Raw genomic sequence first — 12,494 nt, 5'->3', positions numbered from 1 at the left:
TTTCCTTTTCGATCTGATGGATCTGCTGCACATTTTGAGTGTTTTCTGTTTTTATTATACACAGCTTGCTATGTACATTATGTGTACCACAAGAGTTGATAGGATTTAATTTCTGTGAGTGTATTTCAAGTTGTGCAGCTTGGTATGAGCAAGAATACACCAGTGTGAATTGCATGATCACTGTTGCACTATTGGCAATGGTATCATCAAATGAAATTAAACAGCTTAATTTAGTCACTAACACCACAAAAAATACTTAGGAGATCGTTGTTTTCTCACAAACTGAAAAACTGCTTGAGTCATGATTTCCCAGCAGGAATGGCTCTGCCCCATCAACTATTTTGTCAATTAATGTTTCCCCTCTACCGCCCAATCACAGACCATCCCTTGTGTTCTTTTTACTTAAAACCTATTACATTTCTAACTTTTCCCAGTTTTGATGAAAGGTCATTGAACATAAACATTAACTCAGTTTCTCTCTCCACGTGTGCTGCCAGTCCTGTATTTCCAGTATTTTCTGTTTCTAGTTCAGATTTCCAGCATTCACAGTATTTTGCTTGTGTTTTGTTTTAGGTTTTGGGGTTTGCTCCCAGCAGCTTCTCCTAAAATCAAGTCTCATTGGATAGCAATGATTACCTTCCAGATTAGAATGTCTAATATTGTCCCATTACCAAGGAAACACATTCAAAATATTGGGATGGGAAAGAAAAATAAGCACAATAGATTTATTTAATCCCATTGAAGGAACATTGCTTCTTCTAATACAAGGTTTATAACCCAGTCCATTGCTTTTAATGAAATGCTTATTGTAATTTTCCTTTAAAATAAGAACCTTATTTTGACAACATTAATTCCATAAAAAGAACAATTTTGAAACTATCTTGAGAACAGGAGGGGCATTGGTGGACACTTGAAAATAAAATGGTGACAGTGTGCAGAGTTATGGTAGAGAGCCCCCTAATGGTTGAAGGTGGAATCAAAACAATGATGTCAGAGAATTCAATGTTAGATTTTGACAGCACAAAGTAAAGGGTTTGTACAGGAAGTGCTTGCCCTACAATGAGATGGCTAATTAGACTAGTCAAAGTCCTGTAACATTGCTCAATGAGACTTTGAAGATGAAATTAATTCCCTGGAAGAATGATATTACAATTATTAGAAATGATGTAACATGTTAAAATCATAATATATGAAATATCATGTAAATATAATGCTGTAAAGCCATTATTAATTTAAATAAAATATTGAAATTTTCATTTACCTAATTTAGTTGACTGAAATATTAATGTTATCATTTGATATTGTTCAATAAAAATTAAAATTATATTTTGTTTAATTTATTTAATTCAGTTATTTATTGAAATACTTATTTAGCAAATTAAATCTAAAATCACTGAGAAGAGGCTTTCAGGCCGTGGTGAAAGTTCCAAATGTCCAATGTCCTTTTAAGCAGTGATAACAATTCTAAAAATAAGCCCAAAATGTGTTATTTAAAAATTATGAGTAGAGGAAAGCAGCCAGCAGTGGGAAGCTTGGAGACTGGGTCAGTTCCTACGTGTCAAAACTTATCATAAAAACAACCTAAATAAATTAGGGATACTAAAGATGGATTCATTAGTTTTAGTAGTAGAAAACTAAGGTTACAATTTGGAATTAACATAAATCTAACTGTACATAATTTTCAGATAGCCTTCATGAAATCCGGCCCTAACTGGTTCACTGCCAAACATGCAGAGGAAACACGTTTCTGAAAAGTTAAAATAATCAGAACATGGTTGATAGTAGAATTTGGTTTTAAGCCAAGATCATGATAAAATTGATATGTCACTCAGAATCACAATGCTATTTCAAGTTAGGACTGAGCCTTTGCTCATTATGTTAAGCAGTAAAGACTTCCCTTTTATTATTATAAGCTAACACGATGGAAGCTCTGCAATTTCCTTGAGATGTTGATCACTCTTTTGGAAAGCTTGTTTAGCCCATACTTTTCAACAATCATGTCTGCAAGGAAACCAATGCTATATTTGGGCATGGAACCTGATCTGGAAACTGGGAAAGATCTTTCCTATTAGTTAGTGGGAAGAACATTATCTCTGAGAATTATGTTCTTTTTGGCCATTACAGGTTGATTAAGATTAACCACATTCTGTTTTGAGCAAGTTTTTTTGAGAAATATGATGGATTAAAGGGAAAAAAGGAAAAATAAGGTGAAATCTGTTTGCCCGTAAAAATGAAAAATAATCCAATTTCAAGCTAAAGCCATTTGTGTTCTGGAGTATAAGTATGGAGGGCAGTTGGTTCCCAGCGAGGCAAAGCAGTCTATATTAAAAAAAAAATGTTGAGCTACTCTGGAATAGACCTTTCAACTGCTCCTGGGGGGAGACTGTTACTGACCTGGGATTTTCACAGAGACGCCCCCGTACTTGGCCTGGTGACAGGTTCTCTGTCGAACGAAGGGTGGTGTGTGGGCACCCAAAGCTGAAGGGCCAATCAGATGCCTTCCAGCTTAAGAGGAGCCGCAGCCTCCAATGGATGCTAAGTAATTGAGAGGACAGTTCAACATGGAGGCACCCACTCCCCAACCTTTTTAAAAGCTTGAGAAAGAAACAGATGCAGCAGCCAGACCACCACTGAGGGGGAATTCCTCTACAGAGAGGCCTATGGCTGCACCCAGGGAGGACGGGCTGCCTGGAGTGCTGGCCCTCCAGCTTGCTGCTGGATGCCCACCTCCGGGTGGTTAAACAGCCCCCTGTTGGGTTGGGAAACTGGAGGACAATTAGAAAATCCTTTGTGTGCTCAACAAGACTCTTAATGAGCCTAACTGGCTTCCCGCCTCGTGGGGATAGAAAGCCCCGCCAGTCCTGCCACCCCCCTCAGCAAAGATGGCCGGCACTGGGAACAGGATCAAGAAACCTGCACACCAAGCGACGCTGGCATTTTCCGGCCCCCTCCGCCTCTGTTCCCACCCTCGGTGAGGCCCTGAAATTCAGCCCATTAACTTTACTACAGCAGAATTGGTGTTATTTGCTAAATCAGTCAGCCTTTAGTCAACTGATACATCAAAACCAGAGACAGAAACCATCTTTGCCAGGGAAACACCTTGCTTACTTTACCCATGGAAAGGAGGCAGCAGCACAAGAGGGGTCTGCACTTTTATCAGTTGATGTGCTTCCCAAAAGTGCAAGAGCACATTGATTGCACATATGTGACCATCAGGATTTCTAGTAACAACCTAACCGCATATATTAATAAAAAAATGGTTCATCCCATTAATTTACAGGGAATGTTGAATGACTGAAACAGAATACTGCAGGTTAAAGCATCATATCATAGAATCATGGGATGAATTTTGTTGCTCTCCCGACGTCGGACACTGTGGCGGGGGGGGTGCAGGGGTGGCAGAAGATTATAGTGGCAGGGGCCAGCCATGGAGCCAGACCGGATTGCCGGGCCTGATCTTCCCAGTGGTGGCGAGGCTCCATGGCAGCTGCCACCCCCACCCCCCCACCCCACCCCCACCCCGCCCCTGCTGCTCTGCGACAGGACCCAACTTTAAATATTGAAATTAAGGACATGAATACATTAACATACCACTCCCCGCGATCTTACCGGTTGTATACGATCTTTGGTGCAATGTCTGGCACTCATGTGCTTTCACTTTCCTGTTCAGGGAAAGCTGGCATCACCAAGGTGGAGAAGGCAGGAGCTTAGGACTTTTAGTGCAGCTGGTGGGGGGATGGAGTCAACTCTGTATTTCTAGTGGTGGGAAGGGGTGACCTCTGCACTTTGTGCAGTTTTGGAGGGAGTGGTCAACTATTATACGTGAGGTATATTATATATGAGGTATACAAAATTATGAGGGGCATTGATAGGATAGATAGGAAGAAACTTTTTTCCTTAGCGGAGAGGTCAATAACTAAGGGGCATAGATTTAAGGTATGGGGCAGGAGGTTTAGAGGGGAGTTGAGGAGGGATTTTTTCACCCAGCGGGCGGTTGGAATCTGGAACACACTGCCTGAAGGGGTGGTAGAGGCAGGAACACTCATGACATTCAAGAAATATTTAGACAAGCACTTGAAACGCCATAACATACAAGGCTACGGGCCAAGTGCGGGGAAATGGGATTAGTCAGGACGGGTGCTTGATGGTCAGCACAGGCGCGTTGGGCCAAAGGGCCTGGTTCCGTGCTGTAAAACTCTATGACTCTATGACTCTATACAATTTAAACGTTTTGGAGGGGGTAATGTGGCTATTTCCTATCTACATTTATTTTCGGTGTGCAGTGGGGGGAAAGGGACAGGTCACACATTTATGTACAGTGCAGTAGGGGGGGTGGTTTCCGGGGTTGAATTTTGTACTCTCTGTGCAGATCTGGCAGCCCTTTAAAAATGGTGCCAGCGCCTACACAGAGGCAGCTGATGCCATTGCTGGCATCGCAGGGCCCTCCCCCGTCATGTGATTGGGGGATGGAGGACCACCCTGTGTATGGAAATGAGCCACTGCGTGCTAGATCGCGGTGGCATGGCAATACATCAATATTTAATAAAATTCAGCCCATAGAATGCTTACAGCACTGAAGCAGGTCATTTGGCCTGTTGTGTTTGCGTTGAATCGCTGTAAGATCAACTCAGCTAGTCCCACTTTCCCTGCAAATTGTTTCTCGTCAGATAATTATCCAATTCCCTTTTGAAAGTCACAATTGAATCTGCCTCCACCACAGTCAGCCAGTACATTCCAGATCCTAACCACTCGCTGCGTAAAATGTTTTTCCTCCTATCCCCTCTGGTTCTTTTGCCAATCACCTAAAATTAGTGTCCTCTGGTTCTTGAGCCTTCTGCCAATGAGAAGTTTCTCTCAATCTACTCTGTCTAGACTCCTCATGATTTTGATCTATCTAATCTCCTCTTAACCTTCTCTTCTCTATGGACAAGAGCCCCAGCTTCACCATTCTATCCATGTTACCGAAATCTCTGATCCCCAGAAACATTCGTGTAAATCTTTTCTACGCCCTCTCCAGTGCCATCACATCCTTCCTAAAGTGTGATGCTCAGAATTGCCCACAATATTCCAGTTGAAGCCCAACTAGTGTTTCATAAAGGTTCATCATAATTTCCTTGCTTTTGTACTCTATGCCTTTATTTATAAAGCCCAAGATTTGTATGCCTTATTAATTGCTTTCTCAACCTGTCCTGCCACCTTTAATGATTTATGCACATATACGCACTGGTCCCTCTGCTCCTGAACCCCTTTAGAATTATATCCTTTATTTTATATAAAAACAGAAAGTACTGGAAATACTCAGCTGGTCTGGCAGCATCTGTGGAGAGGGAAGCCAAGTTAACATTTCAGGTCTATGACCTTTCATCAGAACTGGCAAAGGTTAGAAATGTAATAGGTTTTAAGCAAGTGAGGGGTAGTGGGGAGAAGAGAACAAAAGGGAAGGTGTGTGCTAGGGCAGAGGGCAGGAGAGATTAAATGGCAAAGATGTCATGGGACAAAGGGAAAGGGAGTGCTAATGGTTATGGTGAAAGACAAAGCATTAGTCCAGAAAGAGTGTTAATGGCAGAATAATAAACAGCTCTGTCCAAAAGCACAAACATGAAAAACCAAGTTTATGGCAGGCACATGTTAAAAAATAATATATAAAAAAAATAAAAAGGACAGTCATGCTCTGAAATTATTGAACTAAATGTTGAGTCTGGAAGGATGTAGAGTGCCTCATTAGTGCTGTTCCTCGAGCTTGCGTTGATGTTCACTGGAACACTGCAGCAGGTCAAAGACAAAAATGTGGGCATGATAGCAGGGTGGTGAATTGAATTGCTTGCCATTTTTTAACTGTTACCTGTCTCTCCCAATTCTTTGAGCACCTTGTTTTTCCTCTCTAATATTACCTCCTGGTTCCCATCCGCCTGCCAAGTCAATTTAAGCCCTCCCCAATAGCACTAGAAAACCACTCCACATTGACATTGGTCCTGGCTCTGTTCAGGTGCAACACATCCGGCCTGTACAGTTACCATCTCCCCCAGAACTGGTCCCAATGTCCCAGGAATCTAAAGCACCCCTCCTGTACCATCTCTCCAGCTATGCATTAATATTCTCTATCATCTTATTTATATACACACTAGCATGTGATACAGGGAGTAATCTGGAGATTTTTATCTTTGAGGTCCTTCTTGGTAGTTTCTTTCCTAGTTCCCTAAAATCTGCCTGCAGGACCTTATCCCTCTTTCCAACTATTTTGTTGGTACCGATAATGGACCAGGACCTCCGGCTGTTCATCCTTTCCCCTCAGAGTGCTCTGCAGTCGCTCAATGACATCCTTAACACTGGCACCAGGGAAGCAATATACCATCCCGGATTAACATCTGCAGCCACAGAAATGTCTGTCTGTTCCCCCAACTATAGAATCTCCTATCATTATTACTTTCCCAATCTTCTTCCTGCTCCCCGTACACCTGAGCCAGCCAATGGTGCCGTGTACTTGGCTCAGGCTGCACACCTAAGAGGAACCATCTCTCTCACCAGGGGACTGCTGCTACCTGCATGGTCCTCCTTGACTGCCTGGCAGTCACCCTTTCCCTTTCTGTCTGCATAACTTTAAGCTGTGGGGTAACCCCATCCAGAAATGTGCTATCCATGTAATTCTCAGCCTCGCAGATGCACCACAATGACACCAGCTGCTGCTCAAGCTTTGTAACCCAGAGTTCAAACTCCTCCAGCTGTTGACACTTCCTGCATATGTAGTTGTCCAGAACAGCAGAAGCATTCTGGAGATCCCACATGTTACAGGATGTACATTCCATGGACTGAGGATCCCTGCTATCCCTATATTTATGGGATTAACTAAATTTAACTGAAATAAGCTAAAGAATTATGAAAGACTTAGCCATGTCAGCCATAGTTCAGGTGGCAGCCTCTAAGGCACATGGTTCTGCATTCAAGTCCCACTCCATGGCTTGAACACAAAAGTCAAGGCTGACTTTCCAGTGCAGTACTGAAGGAGTGCTACACAGTTGGAGGTGCTGTCTTTTGGAAGAGACATTAAACCAAGGCCCCATCTGCCTGTTTGGGTGGATTTAAAAGATCCCATGGCATTATTTCGAAGAAGTGTTATCCCCAGTGTCCTGGCCAATACTTATCCCTCAATCAACATCACATTACAACAGTGACTACACTTCATTGGCTGTAAAACACTTGGAGATATCCAGTGGTCGTGAAAAGCTCTACATAAATGAAAGTCTTTCATTTTTTATAGAAAATAACTCACCAGTCAGCATCCTCCCTTCTGTTGATGATACCTTTAGTTTTTTTTTAGCTTGCTCTCTGATGCTCACACTCACTCCGCTCTGCTGCTCTTTCCCTGAAATCCTTCATGAATACATGTAATATTCAAAATAAACGTGGGGCTTAATTATAATAGAATTGGCACATGTAAATACAATATTGGCTATCACTCACATGCAAGGATGATTGTCTTCTGTGAGTCCGAAGGTGGTTAATGAGGCTGATTTGGGATCTACAGACTTTATGGCATGTAGGGCATTTGTTGTCATGTGGGATGACTGGTTGTGTATTATTAGCTTGGGTCTTTTCACAACTCTCACTTTTCCTCTTCATTTTGTTGTTGTTGGGTCTCAAAATGCTGGGATCCTTCCCACAGACTGTGCCTCCATCTGGTTCGGTCCAGGGCGATGGTCTCCCAGGAGTTGATGTCAATGTTGCAGTTCTTCATGTCGGCTTTCAGGATATCCTTGAAGTCTCTGGTGCATCTGCCCTGACTGAGCTGGGAGAAGAAGACCTGCTTTGGGAGCCTGGTATCTGACATCCAAACTATATGACCAACCCAACGAAGCTGATGGCGGATAATCATAGCCCTTGAGCATGTCTACCCTGAGGCACAGTGTGGCTTTCAAGCAGAGAGATCCACCATTGACATGCTGTTCTCCCTTCGCCAGCTACAGGAGAAATGCCACAAACAACAGATGCCCCTCGACATTGCTTTCATTGATCTCACCAAAGCCTTTGACCTCGTCAGCAGACGTGGTCTCTTCAGACTATGAGAAAAGATCGGTAGTCCACCAAAGCTACTAAGTATCATCACCTTATTCCATGACAATATGAAAGGCACAATTCAGCATAGCGGCGCCTCATCAGACCCCTTTCCTATCCTGAGTGGCATGAAACAGGGCTGTGTTCTCGCACCTACACTGTTTGGGATCTTCTTCTCCCTGCTGCTCTCACATGCATTCAAGTCTTCAGAAGAAGGAATTTTCCTCCACACAAGATCAAGTAGCAGGTTGTTCAAACTTGCCCATCTAAGAGTGAAGACCAAAGTATGGAAAGTCCTCATCAGGGAACTCCTCTTTGCTGATGATGCTGCATTAACATCTCACACTGAAGAGTGTCTGCAGAGACTCATCGACAGGATTGCGGCTGCCTGCAACAAATTTGGCCTAAACATCGGCCTCAACAAAACGAACATCATGGGACAGGACGTCAGAAATGCTCCATCCATCAATATCAGCAACCATGCTCTGGAAATGGTTCAAGAGTTCACCTACCTAGGCTCAACTATTACCAGTAACCTGTCTCTCGATGCAGAAATCAACAAGCGCATGGGAAAGGCTTCCTCTGCTATGTTCAGACTGGCCAAGAGAGTGTGGGAAAATGGCGCACTGACACGGAACACAAAAGTCCAAGTGTATCAGCCTGTGTCCTCAGTACCTTGCTCTACGGCAGCGACACCTGGACAACGTATGTCAGCCAAGAGCGACGCCTCAATTCATTCCATCTTTGCTGCCTCCGAAGAATCCTTGGCATCAGGTGGCAGGACCCTATCTCCAACACAGAAGTCCTCGAGGCGGCCAACATCCCCAGCTTATACACACTACTGAGCCAGCGGTGCTTGAGATAGCTTGGCCATGTGAGCCGCATGGAAGATGGCAGGATCCCAAGGACACATTGTACAGCGAGCTTGTCACTGTTATCAGACCCACCGGCCATCCATGTCTCCGCTTTAAAGACATCTGCAAACGCAACATGAAGTCCTGTGACATTGATCACAAGTCGTGGGAATCAGTTGCCAGTGATCAGTTGCCAGAGCTGGCGGGCAGCCATAAAGGCGGAGCTAAAGAGTGGCGAGTCGAAGAGACTTAGCAGTTGGCAGGAAAAAAGACAGAAGCGCAAGGGGAGAGCCAACTGTGTAACAGCCCCGACAACCAATTTTATCTGCAGCGCCTGTGGAAGTGTCTGTCACTCTAGAATTGACCTTTATAGCCACTCCAGGCGCTGCTCCACAAACCACTGACCACCTCCAGGTGCTTACCCATTGTCTCTTGAGACAAGGAGGCCAAAGAAAGAAAGAAGAAAGAATACTTGTGGTGTCTGCTTGTGAGAGGACACTGATGTCGGTGTGTCTGTCCTCGCACTTGATATGTAGGATCTTCTGCAGGCAGTGTTGAAGATATAACTCCAGTGATTCGAGATGCCTCCTATATATTGTCCATGTTTCAGCCCCGTACTGTAAGGTAGGGATCACGACTGCATGGTAGACCATGAGCTTGGTTTCAGTTTTGATGTCGCGATTTTTAAACACTTGCTTCCTCAGGTGGTCAAAAGTTGCATCAGCAGATTTCAGGTGATGCTGGATTTCTTTGTCAATGTCAGCCTTCTCTGAAAGATAACTTCCAAGATACTGGAAGTGTTCCACATTTTCCAGGCACTCATCATGAATCCTAATCAATGGGGCTGGGGCATGTGCATTCGGAGCTTGCTGATGGAGGACTTTGGTCTTCTGAATGTTGAGTGTAAGTCCCATCTTCTCATATGCCTCAGTAAATATGTCGACAATTCTCTGAATATCTGTTTCCGACACAGCACTTACTGCAGCATCATCAGTGTATTAGAGCTCAATGACTGAAGTCGGGGTGGTCTTAGTTTTTGATTGGACTCGTCTGAGATTAAATAGTTTACCGCCCATTCGATAAATAAACTGCACTCCAGCAGGGAGCTTGTCTCTAGTCAGATGAAACATGGCTGCTAGGCAGATTGAAAAAAAAGTTGGAGCAATAACACAACTTTGTTTGACTCCTGTCTTAACCTCAAAGGGGTCTGTAATGGATCTGTTGCTAAGAATCACCGCTCACATATCATCATGAAGCAGGCAAAGGATGGTGACGAATTTTGGAGGACATCCATACTTCAACAGAATCTTCCAGAGTGCCTCACTATTTATAGAGTTGAAGGCCTTTGTCAAGTCAAAAAGTACTATGTAGAGAGGTTGATGTTCTTTGCGACATTTTTCTTGTGGTTGGTGAGCTGTGAAAATCATGTCAGTCGTGCCTCTTGAAGGCCTAAACCCACATTGATATTCGGGGAGTAGTAAGTGTAATGAGTCAGTTCAGAAGGGTTCTTGTAATGATCCTGCTCTCGTAATGATGGAGAGCAGGGAGATGCCTCTGTAATTTCCACAGTTGGATTTGTCCACTTTCTTGAAGATTGTTACAATCACAGCATCCTTGAGATCATTCGCCACATCCTCTTCAGTCCAGATCTGTAGGATGAGGGCATGGAGTTGTAATGTTAATTCCTCTCCTCCGTGCTTCAAGATTTTAGTGAGGATTCCATCACTTCCTGCCGCTTTGTTGTTCTTCATTTGTGTGATGGCTTTCATCACCTCCATAGGTATTGGTGGAGTTCCGAGCTCGTCTCTAACTGGATGTTGTGGGATGGAGTTGAAAACACTCTCATCAACAATGGATTCTTGATTGAAAATATCTTCAAAATGGTCCCTCCAAGGGGCGTTGGCAGTTTCCCTTTTTTTGATCATATCTTCCCCCATTCTTAGGTCTCAAAGGAGCTGGTCTTTGAGTACTTGGGCCATAAATAGTCTTCATGGCAGTGAAGAAGTCATGCATATCATTCATGTCAGCAAGATGCTGAATTTCCTTTGCCTTGTCTGCCCACCACCTGTTTTTCATGTTGCGGGTGTTCCTTCATACCTCTGACTTTGCTTGTTGGTAAGCCAGTTTCTTTTGCTTTGTGTTTGGGTCATTCCACCAGGCACAGAATATCTTGTGCTTGCAATCAATCAGTTCGTTGATATCCTGATTATTTTCATCAAACCAGTCCTGATGTTTCCTGACAGAAAATCCTATTGTATCTTTGCAGGCATTGATAATATTGGACTTAAGGACATCCCAAGCACTGTGGACACTCATCTTCTGTTCCTGATTCAAGTTTAAAAGGTTTTCCCTAAGGTATTGTTGGAATCAAACTCTTTTGATAGTATCCTTCAGAGCTTCGATGTTGATCTTTCGTGGACATTTCTTCTGTTGCCTCTGTTGTTTGGGAGCCAGTTTGATGGACATGATTGAACAAATAAGTTGGTGATTGGTCCAGCAGCCATCAGTTCCTGTCATTGCTCTGGTGGCATGAACATCTTTGTGATTCTGTGCATGGAGGATGTTGTAATCGATCAGATGCCAGTGTTTGGACCGTGGGTGTTGCCATGAAATTTGATACTTGTTCTTCTGGCGGCACAGGGTATAGGTGATAATAAGCCCATGTTCTGCACATTTAAGGAGAAGAATGTCACTGGAGTTGACATTTTCAATTCCTTCCCTGCCAATCGTTCCATTCCAGAGATTGGAATCTTCCAACTCTGGAATTGAAGTCTCCTAGAAGAATAAGCCTGTCCTCCTTCGGAACCCTACAGAGCGCTTGGTCAAGTTCGGCATAGAAATCTTCCTTGGTTTCATTATCGACGTCTGGAGTTGGGGCATATGCACTGATCATGGTGGCATATTGGCTGCTTGCTGGTTTGAGACGAAGAGTCAGGAGAGCTCATTGCTTCCAATAAGGAAGCTGGTTGACAAGTTCATTCTTGATGGCAAATCCAACTCCGTGAATTCTGCATTCCTCTTCTGATATCCCCATCCAGAAGAAAGTATAGCTGCCTCAGTGTTCCTTGAACTACTCCTTTCCAGCAGCCAAGTCTCACTCAGAATTCCGATGTCAATGTCATATTTCCAGAGTTCTCGGGCGACAAATGCAGTGCAACACTCTGGGTATTCACTAGCACGTGTGTCCATTAGGGTCCTGATGTTTTAGGTCCCAAACTTTACTACTTGTGTCTTTTGTGTGTTTCTACTGCAGAAGGTGATCCCTCTGGACGTGGCTATCCAGTCGGGAAAGGTGAGGCAGACTAGTTTTAGGGCACCTTTTATAGTCCCCTCCCCAATAGGGGTGAGCAGAGTGGATCCTAAACAGGGCTGCTCAGTCACAGTTACAGCTGCCGAAAGGCACTGCTGCCTCATCCAAGTGCTAAACAACCATCTTGTAACTGCTGCCTCCGTGCCAGATCATGACTAGAAGCCTCCAGACAACACAATCCTGCTCCCATCACCATTTTCTGGTTGCCGAAGGGCTTGGAGGATGTACTCAGAAAGGAAGACACCTGTGAGTGACATCTTTTAGCGTGGAGAAACGTTGCA

At 43.9% G+C, this 12,494-nt stretch overlaps 1 protein-coding gene across 3 annotated transcripts in view; it reads left to right on the top strand.

Moving 5' to 3' along the window:
- Window positions 1-12,494, top strand: part of LOC137375936 (uncharacterized) — a 69,606-nt gene that overhangs the window by 8,141 nt on the left and 48,971 nt on the right. The window contains exon 1 of one of the 3 annotated variants that reach the window (XM_068043683.1): window positions 8,288-9,527. The exons of the other annotated variants lie outside the window; for them this stretch is intronic. Within the exon in view, the coding sequence (XP_067899784.1) occupies window positions 9,505-9,527 (23 nt within the window). The 5' untranslated portion in view covers window positions 8,288-9,504. Of the gene's footprint in view, window positions 1-8,287; window positions 9,528-12,494 lie in introns of those variants that run through there. 3 annotated transcript variants of the gene reach the window in all.

The sequence above is a fragment of the Heterodontus francisci genome, chromosome 12, assembly GCF_036365525.1.
Source record: "Heterodontus francisci isolate sHetFra1 chromosome 12, sHetFra1.hap1, whole genome shotgun sequence".
In the NCBI taxonomy this organism is placed as follows: domain Eukaryota; kingdom Metazoa; phylum Chordata; class Chondrichthyes; order Heterodontiformes; family Heterodontidae; genus Heterodontus; species Heterodontus francisci.
This window is presented reverse-complemented; position numbering and strand designations above follow the sequence as displayed.